Here is a 24,361-nt window from a genome sequence, read left to right on the forward strand (position 1 = left end):
AATATAAGTTCCAGAGACAGCTGAAATGGGTGAAAAGACTCCCAATTTGTATCACAGTCGTAAATCAAAACCCAAGAACAGCTTCTAGCTCTGTATGCAAACCATGCTTTCAAAAGAGATGTGGTATGAATGTAAGAATGTCTGGTTACAAAGATTTAACTATTTCTTTAGAGTGATTTCTTCCTATTTTAATTTTCTTTGCAATCAAAACTTTTGCAATAATAAAAATCAGGCAGAAGAAGGCTGCATTAGCAATACCTTCAAAAATATTTGCATAAATCAGAAGTCACAGAAAAATATAAACAGCAACCTGTATATATTTCAGCATTAAAATCTCAATAATTAGACTTTGTGTCAGCACTATATGCTTTGACAATGCAAAAACAAGTAATTAATGAAATTCTTACTACAAAATCTTGTGGCAATAAGCAGAACCTAAGAACAACTATGTCACTTGTTGCCTGAAGACCAAAGGAAGTTAACCCTTCAGGCAGTGTTTCCAAAATAACCAGATACAGTACCAGGCATTTGACAGAAGGAATGAAATATGTGCTGCAGAGCAAGAAAGCACCTCCAGATTGTTAAATACTGAATACAGTCTTCTCAGTGCAGGGCCATAACAAAGGAGAAACAAAGGACAAAACACAGAGCAAAACAGCCTTGAAAGGGTGTCAAACAACCTGAAACTGTGTTCTAAACTGTTCTCAGTTTACTTGCATCACAATGCTTCCATTTTTTTTCTGTTTTCCTAACTTTTCACACAAGTGAGCAGTGCAAATGCTGCATCATTTGTGGAATGAATATCCACTTCTAAATGAGCAGCATCTGTCTTTTTGTCCCTATACAATGCAACTCAGGAATGCTCAAAACCTTAGGCAATATTTTAGGCAGCAATGGACAGAGTTTTCCCAGGAAAGGCAGATGAGAGCAATGGCAAACAGTCTGATAAACTTGCATAACCAACTTAAATGTACTTTGGATCAAAACCCAGTTAATGATATTTTAACAGAACACAGCTCTTCCAGTTTGCTAAAAAAATGTTGATCTACCTTCTGTATGTCATTTTTTTTCAAAGGCAGGCAGAAAAGGATCACAGAATCACAGAATTGTCAAAGAGTTGGAAGGGACCTCAAGAGATCATCTAGTCCAGCTCTCCCACTAAAGCAGGATCTCCACCAGCACATTACACAGGACTGCATCCAGGTGGGTTCTGAATATCTCCAGAGAAGGGGACACAACACAACCTCCCTGGGCAGCCTGAGCCTTGGCACCCTCAGAGTAAGGAAGTTTTTTCTCATTAAGTATATATGAGCTATAATCTAAGAACAGACAGGTAAGACTTTTTTTCCTGTGTAGAAACGTATCTGGACATGGGTATTATTCTTTCCAGAAGAGAATTTCCTAGAAAAACAGCAGTTATTACACATAAACACACACAAAGCCTTGACAGATGAATCTAAAAAGATGCCACAACTGCTCCTCTCAAAACCAGTTCCACTTGATCTGGCCTTCCAGTACCTCAGTAATTAGCCAAGATTAAGATGGTTGTGCTTGCAAGAAGTAGTCAATGGCCTCACAGTGCAGTGCTCTTTCTGCTTAGTCTCACATTTACAAAAAAACAGGATGGTCACTGTTCAGGTGAGACTCCAACTATTTGTTAAATACATTTCATTAACAAAACTGGCAAAAAAAAACCAAAACCCAAGTTTAATCATTTTAAGCCCATTTTCTCAGGGCTGAAAATAAGTAGCGTTAATCTAAGAAATTACAGCATACTCATCTTCAACCATCCCAGAGTATTTTAATCTACCCTAGATGTAAGAGATCACGCAGTATTTTGCTTCTCTCAATACAACATTCTGTAGTTACTGCACACAGAACTCCTGAATACTGAGCAGGAAGGAAGGTAGAGAAGTCCAAAAGCCAAACTACTGAAGACCAGAGTAGCACAACATTTTCTAGAGCTGATTTGCCCATCAAAAGCACTCTCTTCAGTTTTCCCCCAGATATCTGAAGGAATCCCCTCCACACAGTACTCCTGAAAGGAAATGATGCCTCTTGCAGTAGACTGCCAGGTGTTCTGTGTGGATTTAGATACATAAAAATCCTAAAGACATGAAGAAAAATATCTAATACTGAGGACAAAAAGAGGAGACAGTGGAAATGAAGAGAATAATTCCCCCAGTTATGCTAATTCTGTGGAAGTCTACAAAGCCTACAATCCAGAATCTTAAACACATTGAAGCAAGCATGACTGGTCCTAAACTGTTTATTAACCAAGTTTTACTCTCTGAACCCAATTAGCATTGCTTTAAAAAGTGAAAAACCTCATGAAAATACTCAAAACTTAAGACATGAGTGAATTTGTTTTTTAAGGACAGAGACTAAAGGAGACAAGTCTAAACTTATTATTTCCAAGGTACACAATGAAGATATATAGGAGAGTCTTTAACAGTAAAGTGTGTGTGAAGCTTGAACCAATACTACCACGTGTACTGCAGCACTTGAGAGAAAACTTTGTTGAGGAGTTTTGGGTTTTTTCCTTCTAAATTAAAACAATATACGGTTTCACTATAAAATATTAAGAGCATATTATAAATATTAAGAGTATAAATGTGGATATTAAATATACATGTTTGAAGAAGTCTGAAAAGGAAAATTCCTTTGTGCAGAGACATGAGCTTGCAAGGCACTCTTAACATTACTGAGACTGAAAGGCAGTGACTTAGAAGTTTGACCCAAAATACTGCAACACCACAACAAAAATCTGTATCCACAACCCACACTAACCAAGATCTTCTAAGCAGCACAGCAAGTAAACAATGGATAAGAGATACTGGGGTTACAGTAAGGATGGTTGCCAATACTCATATGTTTAAAAAATGGCAGATATATTTCAACTTCATCATAAAACCATATAGTTTGATACTAAGTACCAAAGGCTATAATACTTCTTTTAAAATCCAAAATTGTTTTTCTAACTGAAGGCAGAATTTTTGCAGTTTGCAATCAGAGATTTATGAGATTAAGAATGAATGCTAAAAAACAACCTGGTGAAAAAAAATATTGCTGTTTAATTCAAATCTTGTTTGAGACAACAATGTATCTAAAACTGAAAAGAATATAATTAACAATTCCTTTCAGTAAATGGACCCAAATCATTATAGCAGTTTGATAGTCTTAAAACTGATGCCTATATAAATCCCATAAGCAACCCCAGCAATTTATTTTGCCACATTAGACACTAATTATTGTCATTAAGAAATTAGCATAGAAACAGAATTGTGGTTCCAGAATGCCTGAGTATGAGGAAATGCAGCACTTTTGTGGTGGATTTAGACTAACAATGTATGAGATTTTCAGAAAAGTTTAATTAGAGTTAAATAGTGAGCTTAAATTCAGTATGTCTTAATACAAATTAGGTTATAGATGGGGACAACTGATCCCAGGAAATTATGTAGTATGCCACTGATTCTTTAAATAACTTAGTAGGATACTAACACTGTGATTTATAAGGATGGATAAAGATTCCAAATCTGTAACAGACCACATTTTTGGCTTAAAATGCCTCAATAAATGTATTTGTCCAACTGTGAAAAAAAGAAAAATGTATTAGAGCAATGCTTTTTTATCCCAGCTCCAGAGCAACTCTCATGGTTTAAATGTCATAGTTGGGAAAAAAGACTCATATGGTAAGAGAGCCCTCAATTTTCACTGAGGTACCTGTTTTTACATTCATTTAGCTATTTCAAATTATTTTATGTAGTTTTTACTCAGGTTAAGTACCCGTTTCATCATCCATGCAATTGCAAGCACCTGTGAATGTCATGCTTAAAGGAGAACTGTATTGTGTTCAAAGGACAGTGCTCATTGAAGCTAATTATTTTTCCAACTAACTGACAGGGAAGAGTATGCTAATTGCTCCTTCACACCACAAATTTCATCTCATGCTTTGTGTCAGTAAAACAGCCATGATCAATTACCTGCCTTATATTACTTCTTTGTGAAATAAAGCATCTGCCTATAGGCAAGCTTAACCTTTCAGCACCTTATTTAAGAAAAGATTTAAGAGTTCAGCTCCAAGATCTTGCTTTTCCAGACTCATGTTCTCCAGCAGGCAGGAGGAAGAGATGCAAAATTAAATGGGCCATCTACAAATAAGAATATATTCCCTTTTACAGCTGAAAACTTTGTCCAAAGACAACCACCTGACAAAAACACATACACTGATGTAGACAATGCTACAAATGAAAGCCAGTGTTCCACATCATTACATGAGAGCATTTAAAATGTATACTTCTCTAGTTACTTAACCTATCATGATTTCTCCATGTTAATTTTATTCTTTTTCCTTGATAGCTTAAAAAAAAAACAAAACACAAAAACATTGCTCATCCTTGCCAACAACATTTCAAAATGCTTAATATCAAAAGCTTTGGATGATTTTTCAAACTTAGTGTTAAAAGTTAGGTAAAATGTCATACAAAAGCCAGGCAATGTTAGATCAATTTGTTCCCCAAATCTAGTACTAACATAAGGCAACACACATATGACTTGGTACATTTTTAAAAAGTCCCAAGAGAGCATTAACAGAGAACAACTAATTCACTATCTTTTACTGACAAACCACATGGATTAAATGCTATTTTGATGATTTTTTTTTAAATCAGATTCTATTTTCTAAGGTTTTCAATAGTTTGATTAAAGTGGGATTGTTCAGACTGCAGTAATTTCCAGGACAAACAGACGGATGTTGGGGGACAAACAGACAGAACTAAGCTTGAAGAGGAAATGTGAACACAAAAATTAAGATAACTAGAAAAAAAGAAAATTACTTGAAAAAGCCCTTATTCCCCTAAACATCTGAACTTAAATAAAATTTTCAAACTGGAAAAGCCTTTTCTTTTTACAGCCTCCAGCCATCTGCTGCCTTTTTAAAAACATGTTGTAGGTAACACATGTGCTTTGTAATAAAAAACAAGATCCCAGAAGGTGTGGAAGGGATGATGATTTGTCACCATATTAATTTCACAATTTTCCTTGGAATTTCTTTGGCATAACACAGTGGTGTAAATTAATTTTCCAAGCAGAGATTTATGAATGGTGCTCTGCATTTTAAGGGCTGCAGTTACAAGTAGAGGTTTCTCTCTTTTTCCTAATGAATGTTTCCTGGCACCCAGGAAGACAGAGTACCAAGATTATAAAAAAGGAAAGTGACATTGATAAACTATTCAGACAGATTATTATTAAGATTAAATATTACAGATTAAAAAATTAAAAAAAATAAAATCTATCCAGTCTCTTCAGTGAAGGAGGGCCAAAATCCTTTGGCTGAATTCCCAGAAGAATCCACATTGACATGCAACAGATTAAAGAGGAATCAATGTTTAAATAATCAATAAATAAATCTCAATACCAGACAACATATACTACCTGTTAATTTCTGCCCTTTGTTTTATCACTTCAATATAAAAGATTTTCATAACCAATGTAAATCTTATGTGATGCTCTAATAATTTGCTCTCAGTCCAACTAAACAAATTTTCCATCAAGTCTTGAAGTTTTCAGAAGCTGAGAAACATTCTGCACATTATACTTGCCCTTCTTGATTTCACTTGCATTAGAGGAAGATAAAATATATCCTGATAGATGTATTTTATACCAATTTAATTAATTTCAGTTAAACCCAAACATTGTTATTTATAAACATTTCTATTGGTTCTTTTTAAGTTTTTCAGCTAGCTAGAATGTAGAGGTGGAAAGTAAGAAAACAGTACATTGCTTGTCAAATTTTTAGCAAAAATATACAAATTTTAAAGACTGGCAACACCAGTTCTATTATACCCCTTTATACTGCTTTTTAGAGTATTCTAAGACTTTTTTTTTTTAACATGGAAATTTAGTTCACTTAGGGATATTTTGTTATAAAAGCATTTGTTCTACTATAAGAGTAGCAGGGTAATTAAAGAGTTAGCAATCACAAATTACACTAAGAGAATGCATCCTCACACCACATTCTCTGAAGAATTCTACCAAGAAACTTTCATCTGCTTCTGAAGATATAACCAAAATGCTGGTGGGGGTGTGGGGATTAACAATACATCTTCCCCCCACCTCCCCTTTCAGTATGAATCATAACTTAAAATATAAAATGCAGTAACAATCCTACCTCTCTCATTAAGGCTGTTTAGCACTGCCCTCTCAAGCTGTTCTTCTTCAGTAAGTCCACCTGTATACTCATAATAGTTCCTGGGTGTTCTGTATTGATATCCTGAATAGCCGTAATGCTCTGTAATGAGAAATAAAGAAAATCAACTACTCCTACCAAGCAGAAGACCCTGAAATCAATTATTACCTTTATGCTGTCTTTCTTCCACAAATTATTTACCTTGGGAAAGCAAAAAACTATTAGGATTTAATAACTTCTACAATACATGTCACGAATCCATTTCTATGATTCTACGCTTCTACTCTAGAGAGTCAGACTATGGTAAAAGAAGAGAGAAAAAAACAGAAAAAAAATGTCTGTTTTTTTATAATGGTCATGAATAATTGTCACAGAATTGCCATTTGATATTATTCTCCGGCACTCTAAAATTCTGCCATTTCTCAAATAACTTCTAGTTAGAAAAGATTTTTGTTTTTCATAATCGGTATTAGTCATTTTTCACACACTTTAAATGCCTTGAAGTCACAGTGGTTACACTTCAGAGATGTAATTCTGCAGAAAAATGAAACTGCAGGACACTATTTAGCTGTTATATGTATTTATATATACACACTCTGGATGCAATCTTCATGTATTCCCCTCATTCCCCTCTGCATTAAGTTAATATGAATGAACAGTTCCTCAGCTGTAATTTTTTTCCTGTAGACTGTAAAACTGAAGACTAAAAGAATTCTAGTACAAAACCCATGAAGTTACCTGATTAAAAAAAAGGATGTCATATTTCATGTTTGTTCTACTACTGGAAATTTTTGTTTGATGTTTTATACTGTCATCAAGTTGCAAGTGCTCAGAATCAAAAATGTTTTATTTTATGAGAAAAAGTTTGGTAATACCAACATGTCCAAGGGGCTCCTATTAATCTATGCACTTTATTCATGAACTGCATTTTGAAAAAAACTAATTCAGTTACTAAATATTTTTAAATTCCACTTAAAATATTTTGTTCTTCTGGTGTTGTTTCCTTGTACTGTTTCATAAAATCTGATTGCAAGTTCAGCTATTTTTCTATTTAAATTGGTATTTAAAAGTGGACAGTAATAAATCAGCACTACCAGAAAATGAAAAATTAATCAAGGTTAGGATGCAGTGTATATGCAACATTAACCTATGACTCTAGAGAGAGCTTCCTTAATCCCAGATGGCCACATTTATTACATGTATCATACACCCAGCAAATGGCTGCATCTGCCATAGAGACTTCTGCAAATAGAATGACAAAGTATATGCACATGAAACAAACAAACACAACTTTAAAAAAATTCTGGTTCTAAGTTATTTTAGATAAATGAACTTAGTACACACAAAAAAAATTAGTTACCTCTAAAGCCAAGCTTGGAAGGCAGGAAAATTCAGGTTAACCCTCTCCTATACCTCCTTTTTGTCCCCAACTCCAAGAAACAGCATGGCTACTTTGGAGACTGCCCAAGACATGCAAAAACCCCCAGACTTTCTGGTTGTCAACACACTATAAAGTTTGTTTTTTTTCCTCAAGTGCTGTGTAGTCCCCCATCAAGCCAGATTAATTACATGAACTCTCTTCCCTTTTCCCTGCTTAGGAAGAGCTGTGAAAAAAAAAAAATAGAGTAAGGGTTTATTCAGAATCTGTTCCTATTCTACAAGGGTGGTCTTTCACACTCACCCAAGCTCCAAGCAGCTGGTGTTTGCATTTGCTCACCCACTAGACTATACTGGAATGCTGATGGAAGATCTGGTCTCCCTGAATATGGAATACAGAGGAATGCAAGCAGAACACCTGGGCCCTGGGGGACTGAACAGTGCCTGTATTTAGGTGAACATCTCCAACTGGGTCATGAGGACAGGCAGCTCCTGCTCACTACAGAGTCTCTGTTGACATATTTTTTCATTTCATTATAAATTTTGTTTTATTTTTTAGCTGGGCTTTGGTTTTTGGCCTTCTCAAGTTTTTTTACTTGAGAACTGGAACAATGGAAATTTTGGATAAACGTACTCCAAGTTACAACAGTCCTTGTTGCTTTTGGTATGGAAAGTAGGTTCAGATCGTTTTTTTAGGAGCTGCCAAGCAAATGCTGCAAATATATTCAAGGGCCCATAACTTCCCTTATGGGAATTATTTAATGTAATAAAAAGAGAGCTAGATCATAGAAGACAAAATGTGTCACAGAGAATAAAAGCAGGACTAACTCTGGCTCAGTGTGGCTCCAGCAGAAGCACATCTCACAAAAGACTTTAAAAAAAACCAACCCTGCATCACTAAACATCAGAGAACCATAACAATGATCAAACATATGAAATAGTTGTCATATAAGTAGCCATAAGACTACAACTTCTCAACCAGAGAAGACCATGGTGATTATAGGAGTGAAGTCTATAGACTATAGAACCATAAAGAATATGAAGACTGTACATAAAGAATGAAGGTTTGGTTTCCCTTCCCAGAGAATAATTAATGTGCACCAAATGAAATTTGCAGCTAGCAGGTTCCAAACAAAAAAAACCTGACAGATTTTACACTAGAAAGTAAACTGTGAAAATCTTCTGTGATGTTTTAGGTGTTAAAAGAGTTCATACCAACTCAAAGAGTTTCTGACAAATTTGTGGAAGGAGAAAACATCACAGGCTATCAAAGCCAAAATTCTCCCATAAAACTTTCAAGTAAAAAAACAAACAAAGAACTAAAACTTTCTGCTGAGAACATTCTTAAGCCACAAGCCACTACACACTGACAGGTGTTTGAGGGAGTTATCACTATATATTTATCCTGTTCTCACAGCAGATGCCTTGGAAAGATTATAATGAAAAAAACTGCAGGAAAGAAGATCCACAAGGCTATAGATCCCTTAGCTTTAGTCCAACTCATTGCCCTTCTCTCAGCTGGCTTCCCTTCTGCCCTTCCCAGACAAGGCCTCCACCTATTATTTCCATACATTCCACATATAATTACTCAATGTTCTGCATAAGAAGTAAATCAAACATGCTACATACAAAGTATGTCAGTATTCCAACTATCCAGCTATATACTGTGAAGATACCCTAAATATATTCTGATGGAGAGTGAGGTTTCTTTAATGTAAATTACTTGATTTACAGGAAGTGTGCAAAGGAAGTTCCTTGTCAAAGGAAAGGAAAAAAACCCTTTCTAGGATGGAACAGATCAAATTGCCAGATTAGGGCAGATTTGCCAAGGTAAAAAAAGGCTGCTTTCAATAGGCACAATTTCCAGCTGCACTTTCTGCAAAAGAGGTGCTAGGTCTGCATGAAGTCATGACCTTAATTTGAGGTTTTTAGGCTCTTGTAAAAAATAGATCACCTTCCTTAAGAAGGAAAGGTGAGATATAGCCATAGAAGTAATAAGTTTAGCAAATAAATAAATGTTTAGAATATTTTGAATATGTTTCCATTTAACTAGCTCTGCTATAGGTTCTCCATCATTAGGAAGAAGGATTTTTCTCTTTTAAAGCTAAAATAAGTTTTGAGATAAGAGGGCAAGAGTATTTACCTGAAAAGTAGTCCCTTGGCCTGGCAGGATCAGTGAATGAAGAAATGCCACCTAAGAATAATATATGTATCATTAGAACAAAATAGGTTGTCTTTAGAAAATACAAGATCAAATTTCAAGTAATTCCAGAGTCTGTTTCGTAAGATAAAAGTATGGTACAATGGGTATCTATGAAACTTTTTTGTATCATTGAGAGAATTGGTAAGCTTGTATGTTCTAGATTTTAGAGAGTAGTGAGGCATGTTTAAGCAACATTAGAAACCTGCAGACCAACTTAAATGCTCTCCAGAAAACAATTTCTCCAGTGAGGCTGAACATTGGTAAAAATAGGTTAAAGCACAGAAAACTGAGGACTGGAATAACTCTCAGCAAGACAAGAGGGCAGGGTCTCAAGTTGTGCCAGGGGAGGTTTAGGTTGGAGATGAGAAAGAATTTCTTTCTAGAGAGGGTGATCAGGCATTGGAATGGGCTGCCCAGGGAAGTAGTGGATTCTCTGTGTCTGGAGATATTTCCAAAGAGCCTGGATGTGGCACTGAGTGCCATGGGCTGGGAACCACGGGGGGAGTGGATCAAGGGTTGGACTTGATGGTCTCTGAGGTCCCTTCCAAACCAAACAAATCTATCATTCTATGATTCTGTCATGCTACACAGGAGAAAACTATGACTTATGGAGTGGAACACTCCAGGTCTGTCACACAGCAGCTTTCACACCAGCAGGATCCCCATAATATGTGTCACTAACAGTCCCATGGGTTTATTCAGACAATTCTAGAATTTGGTTTGGAAGGGACTTGAGAAGATCCCTAGTCCAGTTGCCACTCAGAGCAGGGTTACTTTATGAGATCAGGTTACCCAATTAGGACTTTATATTAATCTTGTCAAATTAGGACTTTTATCTTATCTTTGAAAACATCCAAAGAGGGAGACTGCAGACCCTCTCTTGGCAGTGTTGACAGTCATAAGAGTCATCAGGTTTATGCACACACCTGCCCTTGTGCCACAGAAACATCCAATATTGACATTTAATTGATGTGGCACCACATCTGTTCACTCCAGTGGGGTAGGAAATCTGATGCTTTGGTCTCTATTTTTCCATCTGAACCTGCTAAGCAAGACTTATTATGCTCTGGCATGTTTTTTCAGATTCATCACCTTTCATTTAAAATGACATTTTCATTGACATCCCCCACAAAACATTTTACTCTAAACAAACATTAAAAAGATAGGTTTAAAGTTATTCCTCTAAATAAAAACAGAGAGACACAGTTATATCATCCATACTTCAGAATTTGTTCTTTTGTGCTTACTTTGTGCTAACCAGATACTCTGGTTATTCAAATAACCAGAGTATCTTTAATTGCCTGAAAATTTGCTCTAATGGTTTAAATTTCTAGATTCAAGACTCAGTGAATTTAAAAAATAAGTGTCTAATACAGATTTTACAAATTAACCAAAATCTTATACCTGCACAGGCTTTCATGATCTTTTTCAGAGGTCCCATAGTGTACATCAGTCCAACAAGAATCCCTGACAGATGCCCAGCAAAAGAAGTCCTGTAAGAAAAGGAAAATCTTGTGATAAAAAGGAAGGCTTTTTTGTAGGCATTCTGTGGAGAGTGCAGAATTTGTTGTAACACAGGAAGTCCCTGACTGAGACAAAGCATAGTGAAATTATCTGACTCCAAGAACATAGTCCTAAGTTTTGGTTCCTCATAACTACCCTAAAATTGGTAGATAGAGGTAGTTACAGAAAAGTAACTAGCAAATAGCCTGAAGAAGCTGGAACATAATTGGAACATAACTGGTGAGAGCATTTTAATTGCTTGTTTAAAGGACAGAATACTGTTTCCCTAAAAGCATTTAAAGAGTGAGGTAGGACACTGGTTTTAATCTATAAAAAAGTAAAGCCACAGAATCTACATCTAGGTAGGGTCTACCAAAACCATTCAGTTCCAAGTACTTCATACTGGATGATGAACAGAATCCTACAGTAAGTCTAAGATAAGCATGAATATAGATGTGTTGCATTACTTGTAAGAGTGCCTTTAAAATTAAAAGTACAGTGGGTGAAATGAATCTTTTCTATACATACTAAATTTCTTTTTGATGACCACATGTGCATTAGAATGAAAATGCTCTAAAATCTTTGGGAAATCATCAATATGGAAGCACACGTTCACAGGACAATAAGGAGATTTGCCCCAAGTACTCTGGGAGTACTTTGTAAATTCATAAAACAATTTTCAACAAGCAGACTAAGGACTAGGATTAAACTTGTATGTCTAACCAGGTTTAAAAATTAATTAAGAGTAAAGTCTTTTGGGTTTAGCCAGGTTTAAATATTATTTCTAAATGGTTCAACTTCAATGAAGTTAGACAAACTGATAGACTAAAACATGAAGATTTCCTACTATATGCCATTAAAAATAACTCAGACCACAGAATTTATACTGACTGTCCAAAGATTCAACTAACTGGAAGCTTTTTGCCTTTATAAAGCAGAAATTAAACCTCTCTAACATAAAAATAGATTTAAACATTGCACCTCTTACATTCATCAGAAACTGAGAAGAGTGACACAGATGACAGAATATATGCTCATGACAACACAGCTTCCAGGCATCCCTGGTAAAAGTGTGTCACCAGAGGGAGATGAACATTAAATCTACATTCATTCTTTTGCCACCTACTTAACCACAAAATTGTATTCTGTTAGGCAGACCTACAGTTCTCTCCTGTAAATAACCTTCAATTTAAAGCAACTTCTATTATCAACATATGCCAAAATAGGTTTTTTACACTATTCATAAGAATAGCAATGAGTTAACTAGGTAAGAAGTGATTGCTCCTTTTTAGCTAAATTAGTTAAGAAACATTCTCATGATTGCAACATGATGAACTACTGCCCTTTTCCTTCTAGTTAATAACGAAAAAAAATAGCATTTTTTTCCACAGTACAATTCTCAGTTATATAACACAACCTGAACTTCAAATGGAAATAAAAGCATAGTTCTTGAGGTTTTAAATGACATTGTTTTCCTAAATGTCAATGAGCTTTATCAATATTAACTAATGTTCTCTCTGGTACAAAGAAATTCAAATGGTGTCTCACTTAATTTTTTGTTTGAACATGTAGATATTCCCAGAGATCTTATCTCAGCCACTAACTTTGTACTAGCAATAATCATACAGCTTGCATAAATACTGTTTCCTGAACACAATTTCCATCAAACTGATGTGTACATTACCTCAGAAAAATCTTCTAAGCAGATTTCATTTTTCTTTTTCATTTGTCTGTGTAAATTCCATGAGCACTGGTATCACTAGAAGGAAAACCACTTGGACTGCATCTGCCTTTCATGTACGAGAAATTCTGACCCAATCTTTCCAAGTTTCTCAGTATTAATTTTTATATTAATATCATTCCAATATCCTTACATAAATAAAAATCAGTTCTCCACTGTTGGTATAGATATCCTGAACTGCTTTTACACTGTTGTGTCAATCACCTGACTCAACAAATGCAAACTGATCAAGAAAGTCTACACCTATGACCTAACTTGCATAACCTCTTCAGAAAAGCCCAAAGTCTGGCAGACTTTATTATTTATACATGCAATTATACCATAAGACATAGCAATTACTTAGCAACAGAACTATGTCTTAAGCTTGAGCCACTGCTGAAGTATTCTGTGGTAAAATCTTATTTCTATGCATCTCCTGCTCTAAGACTAGACTGGGAAGCACACTTTCACCAAACAAGCAAACAGGAATAATATCAGTGACATACTACAAGAATCTAGACCATTTTTATTTTTAAAAACAATTTTTGATACCATAGGAATCAAATCTCATACATTTATAATGAAGTTTATTTCAAAATTAAGAAACCCAGGCATAACTAATATTTGAATTTTAACTCTAGGAAATGTTCTATCTGCTACATCACAGTATCTGTTTTGCAACTTAAGTCTTTCTGAAACGTGGGACATTGTATACCATGGGATTTGGTAGCTTGTAAGTTTGGTGTATGTACTTTGCATATATTCTGTAATAAGATAGATACTTATAGTATATTATACAAGAAAATTACAGATTTGCAGCTCCAGAAGAGAACAGCACTGCTCGCAGAGGTAGGGGGAGATGAACTGTGCTGCCAGAACTGAGCACACAGGAAAACTGCAGGAGGTGATTGGCAAGACTGCAAGATGGTAACACTGCACAAAGTTTGCAGAACACTGGGTGAGAGCTTGATCAGAAATTAGAGGAGTGGCTACAACAAACTGGCAAAGGGACTAGGACAGAAATAGCAAGCAAACAGTGAAATGCTGCTTTGCTAACGAAGCCCTTGGTACTACTGTGTATTAGTTCAGTTACTTTGTTGAAAACACGCGTCCCTTTTTTGCTTGTCCATCAGCTTTTTTTACCTTTCCTCAAATACTCAAGTAATACCTTCTGGGCACAATATTCCAGGCAGTTGAGGTTTATTAAAATTTTCTTTTGAAATGTGGTCAAAGCAGAAGTTGTTAAGGAAAAAAGCAGACTCCAGCCTCAACACTACATCTGGATAGCAGCTAACACTACACATCCTTCATAATATATTTCAAATTACTTCAGCCAGCCCAAATATCTGTGAAATATTAAATACACTTACCCTGGGGAGATTAAATGAATTGCCACCAGCTCCACCCAACAAGCATATTTACTGGGTATTGGCCATCCAAAGACAGTGCTGACTCTTCCTGGGTTGTAATGGTTGTTGAGAACTTTCAAAGCAAACAGAACTCCTGCAAACAAGAAGACATGACATAGAGGACTACTGGTAGCCAAATAATAAAGAAATTCAACAACTTAACTGAAATTGAAGTACCATGCAGTTTCACAGCACCACGAAGCTGTTTTTCCCATGATACCTCTCAGTGACTTAAAAAAAAGAATTAAAAAACTCCTTTAAGTTGCTTTTCAATGTCTGCTCACCGTAGCCACTCAGGTATGCAAACCAACACAAACATAATTTTAATATGGGAGTTCTAGTTGACATAATAGACAAGATTGACATCAAAACTATTCTGTCAGCTGAGAAAAACCATTACTGAAAACAAGATAAACATATGCACATGAAGCGTAACAGAAAGCTCTAATTCTGTATTAAGAGAAAATCAGCTTATATGTATTTCAGAATTTTTTGTTGCTGAAAAGTACATAAAATCACCCTTAATCACAGTAATCATTCTATTCTAATTGACTGAGGCTGTTTTATCATGCAAGCAATAGCTGATATGACAGAATGAATTTGTATAATTTATAGGAACTTGCAAAATGTTTTGAAGAAGCTCCTCTTAGAAAAGCTCACACTGTTGTTTAAACATGTATATATATATATACATATTTGAAAATTGTCAAGGAACAGATATGACATAGAAAAGACAGAGCTGAACATCAATACAGGTACACCAAATAAAAATGTTAAAAATGTTTCCTTCACCCTCTTAACAGCATAGAGAACAAGAGACAAAACTCCTGTATCTATCCAGTGATGTAAATATTATTATTCTAGGGTCAAATATAAGCAGGAACGTGTGAATGCATATAAACACATTTAAACTATTTGCTGCTGATAAAAACTAGACTGGTTCAGAATCTAAATATACTAAACTATGCTGCTGCTGCTATTGGAGTCATCTCCATCCAACCCATCCTTGGCTCACTGGAATCCTGCCTGTACAGTTTTTTGTTTTTTGGGTTTTTTTCCATAGGTTTAAGTGTCCAATGGAACTGACCTGGTGTAATGTCAGGTTCTATCCTGGGTGACAAAGGGCAGGTCTGTTTCATCATATAGAAAAAAAGAAATCAAGGCATCCTAAAACTGTTAAAACCTGGTATAGTCAATAGGTCATAAGTATACTTGCAGGCCAGCTCTTAAAGAAACAGTGATCAGAAAAATACACATTTTCTTTAACATTTGTTCCATATACATGATACTTGTCTCAATGGAAGAGAAATTACCTTTCCTGAAGGTCGTGTTGAGAATGTTGAAGGTTTAGAAAGATAACTATAAATCCTGTCAGAGCTACTTTCATCTGCTGCCCTAGTAATGTAATAATGATCAATTGCATGTGCCTATATGGTGCAGTCACACATTTCCAAGCTTGGAATACTGAAAAGGTGCTGCAGAAGCTAAGTCACATCAGAACACGTTGCAATCTTGATGCTCGATCTGAAGTATCTTGCAGAACATGTAAATTAAAATCCATTTAAATAATCCTTAATGAGACAAAAAGCTTGACTTTATGTCTTCTGCACAAATGGCTTGGTTCATCAGAGGCTGAGTCCCACTTTCTTTCTATATATATAAAAAAAAATAATAATTCTATTCTCCAGCCAATATTGTAGTATTGCTCAAGAGTCTCTTGTAAGGAATGAAATGGGGACCCAACCTGGCTCATTACCAGTGCTTGCCCTGGCTGCCAGCACCACTGCTGCTCAGTAGCTTAGTCCCTTCTGCTGTCTTGGGAAGTCATAAACTTGCAACACCTAGATACCTGTATGGCTAAATTCAATTTGCCTTCAGCAGGTTCAGGGAAAGGAACATGGAAGTTGCTAACTAAGAAAGAAACTGGAGACCAATCTGGTGAAAAGTACTGCATAAGAATTAAACCTAGAGAAGTCCAGCTGGGACTAGACTTAGTACAGATATTTTGGTCATTTTGCCACTAACAATAAAAATTCAGTAGAGCTCTGCAGCCACTGTTGGGGAGCAGCAGGAGATAACTCCTCCACAAAGGAATATTCCAAGGGAACAGAGCAGCAGGCAGGTACAGTCCCTGAGAAATCGTGCAGAGGGATGGTAAATGAAGCTGGCCAGGAGCCCAGATCTCCAGACACATCCTGGAGACAAAGCAGGGCCCAAAGAAGTCAGGAAGAGAAGTGCAGTAAAGAACAGATGCAGTGCTGCTCAGACAGGGACAAAGCTTGTGCTTCAAAGCAGCTGCTGAGTAATGGGGGGAAAAAGCTCCCAGGGAGGCTTCTCTCAGCCAGCTCACACACCTCTTCTCCCACTGGTCTGGGGTGGGTTGCAGCTGCGCCACACCAGAGCTGTCCTCAAGCACAAGGGTTGGACTTGATGATCTCTGAGGTCCCTTCCAACCCAGCCAATTCTATGATTGTATGATTCACGGGCACCCAAACCCCTGAGGAGGGAAGGTTGCACTCAGGGCCCTACAACAACCATAAAGACCCATCTTAGAACTGGGATGTCTCATTACCAGAGAGTTTAAGAAGCTCCATCCAAATGAGCAACTACCAGGATGCTCCAGCTAGTACCAATTCAAACACCATTAAGAATCCCCAGAGGTGCTGAAACACCTTTCTCATGAGGCTGAAAAGCAGGGCCTGCCTTCTAATGTTAGGTCTCAGTTGCAGTGCTTGAAGTATAAGCTTTAGATCACCACATACATGCACTTGGATGTACACCTATCCATTCTCTGTACTCAACAAATACTGATATGTAATACCTATAAATATTTACATACAGAAGTTGGACTGTGGATCTTACCTGAAAAACCTACAGCACAATTCATTTCATATGAAGGATCATCCAGAATTTTCACGAGCATGAATTCCAGCACCATGTATACAACTCCAATCAGCACTGAAAATACTGCAATTATATATGCAAACCACATGCTCTTAAGCTTTCTTTCCAGCATAATTCCCTTCCAAAGCATGGAAATCATGTTATAATATAAATGCCAGTCATCTGCATGGTGGACAGGAGAAAGCAGTAAACGTTGCCAGTTCTTTTTGTAGAAACCTTCATGGACACTGATACACACTTCAGGCAGTGGCCTCACAGGATTCAGAAAAAGAAAAATATTCAGTGCAAGCACCGCAAGGGTAACAGAAGGAATGTTCTGGAGTCCAATTTGAGAAATTTGATAAAGCAGCAAAAGCAACCCAGCACTGACTCTTCCCTCTCTTCGCTGCATTATTTGTATTCAGAGAAATGTGAAGATTATTCCAATTTTGAGTCTTTTGCCTGAATTCAAAACCATGCAAGTTTGGGAAATTCTGAAAGAAAAAAAGATAGCTCCATTATTATATTTATACAGGGGTGTTTTCAACATCGTGGCTATTTTTTTTTTCTTTTTATACAAAGCAAACTATACAAGGTAATCAGCCAAGACCTCTTTTGAGACCTTTGATTTTAAAGTGAACACATGGGAAAACAAGAAATCACCTTTGAATGGTGTCATCATTTAGCAAAATTATGAAACTTGCACAGGGATGAACATCAAACATGATCAACCAACTCTAAAATTTAAGTGAAGCTTACTTCCATCCAAGTTCACACACATAATTTAATTAATACCAGTTCGAATAGTAAAGTTTAAGTTATTCTACTATCTGGATTTCTCTTTAAAGTGCATTTATACTTATTATAGCACTTTAGGGAAAAAAGTGCCTATCATCCCTAAAACAACTGTAGCAGAACAGAATGCAATTAAGTGTATTTGCTACATTAAAAGGAAATTCACTAACTACACAGGTGCCTTTTAACAGGTTTCTAATTCTCAGATTTTAATTAGAGACCTCAGCTGTATTGTCTACAAAGTTCAAATGAGCTAAGATCTCTTAAAGTATAAATTGATTGCTACAGATAATTGACATTGTTGGCCTTTTCAGTTTGAAAATCAGTGTTCCAAAAAGTACTTACCAAAGGCTGTAACTCTCTTTTCCCTCACTACATGCCCTGATACAAGGTAAACCAACATCCCCACACTGTTCTCACATGCATCTATCTGCCCAAACCTCTGTCTTTTCTTGTACCACTGACACATTTTTTCCCCACCACAAAAAAAGCTGACATTAAAACTGTCAGAATTGAAAAGTCAACATCACTTAAACCTAAATCGTGTGGAAACCTCAAAATTTTGTCATACCATGTTCAAATTGCCAGAAACTAATGTCTTACTACTTAAAACCCTTCCCTCCTACCATTTTTGATACCCTCTAATTTCCAATTCAAATACTTTTAACATATATGCACCTAGGAGAAGAAATCATCTTACAGCACATATAACATGCTACATGTAACAATCATGGAACATGACTGGGAACAGCTTACACCAGAATTACAGTAATGTCATGGCTTATACATCCTCCCCATTATTGGGAGCAAAAAATGTCAGCCAAGACACATTACATGTTTGATTATAAAGGAAAAAGATAAAATAAAACTAATTACTTAAGAGCCTTCTGGAATGTCACTCACTTAGAATACATAGGGCTTTCAACTGAACATTTTTTCTCAGTCTCTTACTCTGTTTCTTAAATTCTAATGAGGCTTGAAACAATGAAGCATTTACTCCTCAGTCTTTTTTGAAAACATGCCACCCAATTCATATTGCACAAATTTCTAGAACAGACTTGAAATGGACATTTGTCTTGCATCTAGGCTGCCATGTGTCCACATATTTGTCACCTACTCAAGATAAATGTCTGAACTAAACATTCCTGGAATTTGTTTTGTACTAACCAAGTGCAAAGCATTTCAATTTTACTTTGATAACCTCCCCCCCTCGCTCACCTGGCAACCATAAAATATGATGACTTCATATTACTGAAAAATCATGTAATAAAATTAACATCTTGGTAAACACCAGTTAAATGTTACACTATTTTCCCTGTAGCTGCAATTTGAAGTGAGGAAAAGAATCTCCCTTGCTTCCTTCAAAATTGACAGAACTACTTTGAAATTTAATGTTCATGTGAAGAAAAGGCCAGCCCATGCCATTCTCCTCAAAATAAAATAAAAAATAACCACACCATTAAGTAAAAACAGATTTTTATGAATACACAAAGACATCTCACTCCCACCACGACCTACAGATCTTGCTGTTATCTGCACAGCACATCCTGATTTTCAGAACTCTCATCAACCTTCTCCCTATAGCTGCTTTGCAAAAACCATTTGTAATGGAGGTAACCTTAGCATGATGCAACACTCAAAAAAAAACAACCCACAAACCTCAGGGTTACTCTTTTAGTTTCAAGGAGTGTAGTTTTTTAAGGTAATTTCTCCATTGCCCCCACCAATATGACTGCAGTTCCTGTCACAGAGTGGCCTGAGGGTGCATGAACTCTTTTCAGATTGAACTAAACCAGAGGATGTAATTCCACAAAGAATCCTGTGCACTCCATAAAAAGAAATTGTCATTGAGCCTTGGTGCTCAGATTAGAACTAGACCATGGTAAAAAACACTTGAAACATATAAAGGGTGAATATTAGATCCTGAGCATAAACTATTTCACACTACAGACAAGTATTAACATAGTACTTGTCTGTGAAGATGCAGTTCCAGGGTACCAAGACTTATCCAAGTAAAGACTGAAACAGAAATGGTGCTTTCAGGGCAAGGGAAGAGTCATACAAGAGAAACATAAGCAAACTGTAAACCCTTTTACTATTGCCCTCAAACTTTGCAAGGGAAGGAAGGCAGGCATGACAGGGAAAAGAAGAAAAAAAGAAAAAAATTGAAACATAATGAATCATCCAGTTACAATAAGCTTTGAAATCTACAGTCAATTACATAGTTCATAACAAAAGACAAGGTTTGACATAATTACAAAAGTAATTACTTGGTAAAGAATGACTTTTGGAGGACTCAAATGTGCCTTTAAAGGGCATAACGTGCTTTCATTCACAAAGGAATACTGAACTTCAAACAAAAAACCACAATGCTTCAGAAATTTGTATGAGAAACCATAAATCTGTAACACAAATGTTTTGAAATAATTTAGGGCAGTGACTACCTTGCTGGAAAGGAAAACAGCATGAAGTTAAATATCAACATTAATCAACTGTATAAAAGGCTACATCAGTCTTTTTTTTTAAATAATCCACAATTTAAATGTCTTTCAAAAAGTCTTCCATGGTAATAAGGAAGTTCTTCTGCCTCATGTCTACTTCGGTATGACAAATGAAAATGTTTTAAGAGGTCTTTAATATTCTTAAGTTCTACTAAAAAGAAGCCTTTAACAAAATAAGCTTTTAAGCTTCCAACTTCAGCTTAAAACTGAAAATTCTGAACGGTGTGACAATCACTGCTCACAATAAAATACATACCAAAAATACTTTTGGACACCTTATCCCAAAATAAATGGCACATCTTTTAGAGGAAGGAATGGAAAAGGACAAGGTCAAATGTCCTGCTCTGCTTCCCATCTTAAGTATAAACACCTGAGGCACTAGGAATTGAGGTTTTTCATTGCCTCATTAATTTCACTACTCTTTGATCTAAAGAGAACATACTTAAAGGCTGCAACCTGTCCATCCTTCAATTAAACCACGGAGTTATTCAAGTTGTTTTACTATAGTTATTAATTTGCAGTATCACTGAAAGCCTTACCAACTTCAGACTTCACAAAAGAGAAAATCATACAGCTGAAGCTAACTAGAATCAATATAAAAACCTAAACACCAGAAGGAGCATCCACTGGGCTTTTCTAAGGCTCATCATCTAATTCAAAGTCTTCAAATCATTCACTCAGCTGCAATAACAACAAAACCATAGCAAGCAACACTTCCTTAGGCCACACAAGGACAGTGTGTAGGCCCTTCTTTATGCCACTCTCAAGCAGCTATAAACTGGAAAGTTTTAATTCTAGCAGAGCTCAGCCTGACTGTCCAAACAATTCTTTGGTTCTAGAGATGCTACTGTAGCACCATGAACCAGCTGCACATTCATTCTGTTCAAACTTCCCTCAGCACCAACAAAGTTGACTGAGCAGAGACTGGGTGATTTACTCTGGAAATGAAGACCCTGCATGTCACCCACCATCTTGGCTCTCAAGCTGACACAACACACTACAGGCAATGCACATGTTGGGCATGATACTTAGGCAGCCAGAATCAGAGCAAAACCAGTGATCCCAAGCTGCAAGGAGAAAAAGAAAAAGAAAAGAAGCTTAAAAAAAGCCCCCGCTCAAAAAATCCTGATTTAAGGAAGCCTTCAAAATTCTTGTGGAAAAGCAAAACAGTTACTGAAAACTTCCTTACATTGTGATCCAGGAAATTATTGAAAAGATATTAATTCTGTGGCTCATCTACCACTAAACTCAATCCTTATCTTTCACTTTCTCTATTATCTTTGGCAGGCAACCCCTGTGGAAGTGGTTTGCTCACATGCCTCAAAAATGAGCCCCCACCTGTGGTGAGCAGGATTTATTTATAACATGCATACTAGTGATACTCCCCATTACTAGTGATACTCTCCTTTAGTGAGAAAAGATCACACCAGGGTTTTCACAGTGAAATATAAATCAGCTCCCAAAATGTAACAATCTAATAAAAAGCCTTTTCATTATTATAACTTCTTCTAGTCAATAAGCTGATTATAAATACACTATCAAAAGGAGTATGTTTGGATCATATAATAGAAATTCTCCTGCAATTGCCTATAAGTCATTTTAATGTAAAACAGAAAGGAAAAGCAGGAATCCTCATAGATTTTAATAGTTTACACTTACAAAAGCTTGTGTTTTAGCAACTTCACTTAGAAATTACTAAGTTTTCCTTAACTGGAAAAACAAACAAACAAAACAAAGAAAAAACACAAGAACAAAACCCAACAAACACCTATTCAGGATCCATACAGGAGCCTCAACTGCAATATATTACCATTGTTTGGTATTTTTTAGCTCAGCAAAAACTAAAAATAGAGATTGCAATCTCTATTCCTAAACTTATATGCCACACATAAGAAAACAGATACAGCATTTTTTATCAAGTTAGAATTAAAATGACTGTGTCAATAATTCCTTTCTTCCAAACATCAGCTTTTGCTGAGCCTCTGTGCTTGGTTATTCAAAATTACCTGATCAGAGTATTTTGAGAGTAGACAACAGACCTATTATTACCCTTCCCAGTTTTATGGAAGGGACATAGAAAAGCAGTACAAATATTCCCACCTCCTAATAGATAGTAATCAGTAACTACCTCTCAAAACGCAAGAATGCATCTACACGTATATATATCACTGTGGTGGTGAAGGTGAGGGGCTGTCAAACTCTGAAAAAGAAATATAATGCATTAGAACAACAGTGGACTTCAGATTAGGCCAGAGTTAAGAGCTTTAACTTCCCAGATGTTTATTCTCATTAGGGTCAGGAACGTGGGGATTGTTATTTCACTAGATTGCAAAATGCATGCTGGTATAATGCTAAAACTGAGTAATTATATCAGAAGAACATAATCCTTTATTTGGCTCAACAACTTGGTAATATAATTAAAATCCAACAATCCTTCCCTGCCTCCAGAAGGGTGAAGCACAATGTTTACAGGCTTAGTATTAGTTTGTATTGCTTTGAGGGAAAGTTTGTCTCCAGTTGGTAGGAGAAAGGAAGGACAGGAAGTTTACCTTCTAAATAACGTTGGTTAAATATACAAACAATTCAGAAATATATACTTTCTAGTACTGATGTTAAGTAAACGCTTGTGAAGACCTGAAATCTCTTTGAATTAATAAAACGCTGCTTCAGGAAGAACCTCCCCGCACAATCTGAGGAAAATAAACTAACTCAAGTATCAAATTTAAGTCATTTTATAAACACCTGAATTACCTGAACTCGGTAACTACCTAAGAAAAATTACCAAGTGCCGTCGAGGTGCACCTGTCACTGCTTCCCCTCTGACAGCTGTGCAAGGTACTTGGACACTTCCATTTTAACAAGGAAAAGATATAGATGATTCTTTACATAATCCGTATAAATACTGCTGTAGAGAGACGGAGTAAACAAGGACATACTAAGGGAGTTAAGGAGTCGGAGCGTTCCCCGAGCCCTTGAGGCCGCTACGGACCGAACCGAACCGAGGCGCCAGGGAGCCGGCACCACCGCCTCGCTGTTCCGGACACTGCTCCCTATTGCCGCCCCAAGCAGCATTTTGCAAGAGAAAAATCCTACAAACAGGGGAGGGGAACACCGAGAGTTAAGGGGGAATTATGAGGTATTTTTCCCCTTTCTGAAACTCACTTCCAACCCATAAACTCCGCTCCCCCTCAGCTGTGCTCCCCGCGGCGGCGGGAGGGGGGGGGGGGACGCGTGCTACGGGACAGCTCAGAGACCTCGGGGCTTAAGGGGACATCTTCCCCGGGGCGGGAAGGCACCTCCCAAGTGCTTTTCTCTCACCGTACCGGCTCAGGAGGGCGGCGGCCCGCAGAGGACCACAGATAAAGCCCCGGCTGCGCCCTTCACGCCTGTCTCCGGCCCTCACCCCAGCCCGCCGGGTCCCGCCGCAGGCCGAGCCCAAGCCGGGAGGGGGGGGTGAGGGTGAGGCCGGGGTCTGAGGGAGCTCGTGGGGGGAGGAGGGCGGGAACCTGAAGCGGCGGCAGCCGGGAGGGGGCGGCACGAGGCCGCGTGCAGACGGCAGCTCCGCGCCCCCCCTCCCCTCCCCTCCCCTCCGCGCGGCACTCACGTTCTCCGGCGCGCGCAGCGGCGGCGGCACCAGCACCAGCCCAGGCCCTCGCGCCATTATCACGTGACGCGGCCGCCACTCCGAGGGGGGGGGAGGGAGCGAGGGGAAGGGCGGGCTCCAGCCCCGCCCGCGGCCCCGTGCGGGACCTGCGAGGCTGAGGGAGGCGGCGGGAGCGGTGG

At 37.4% G+C, this 24,361-nt stretch overlaps 1 protein-coding gene across 5 annotated transcripts in view; it reads right to left on the reverse strand.

Annotated features, from left to right (window-relative positions):
• RHBDD1 (rhomboid domain containing 1) overlaps positions 1-24,270 on the reverse strand; it is a 33,558-nt gene extending 9,288 nt beyond the window's left edge. Inside the window, exons 1-7 of one of the 5 annotated variants that reach the window (XM_030456576.1) lie at positions 24,183-24,270; positions 19,737-19,896; positions 17,262-17,776; positions 14,361-14,493; positions 11,172-11,260; positions 9,708-9,758; positions 6,170-6,289 (exon numbers count right to left, since the gene is read on the reverse strand). In XM_030456576.1, coding sequence (XP_030312436.1) covers positions 6,170-6,289; positions 9,708-9,758; positions 11,172-11,260; positions 14,361-14,493; positions 17,262-17,694 — 826 coding nt within the window. In that variant the 5' untranslated portion in view covers positions 17,695-17,776; positions 19,737-19,896; positions 24,183-24,270. Of the gene's footprint in view, positions 1-6,169; positions 6,290-9,707; positions 9,759-11,171; positions 11,261-14,360; positions 14,494-17,261; positions 17,777-19,736; positions 19,897-22,706; positions 22,772-23,740; positions 23,862-24,182 lie in introns of those variants that run through there. The other 4 variants (XM_030456578.1, XM_030456574.1, XM_030456579.1 and 1 more) reach the window with 4 other exon arrangements.
• Positions 24,271-24,361: the final 91 nt, after the last annotated feature.

Source organism: Calypte anna, chromosome 9 (genome assembly GCF_003957555.1).
Source record: "Calypte anna isolate BGI_N300 chromosome 9, bCalAnn1_v1.p, whole genome shotgun sequence".
Lineage (NCBI taxonomy): Eukaryota > Metazoa > Chordata > Aves > Apodiformes > Trochilidae > Calypte > Calypte anna.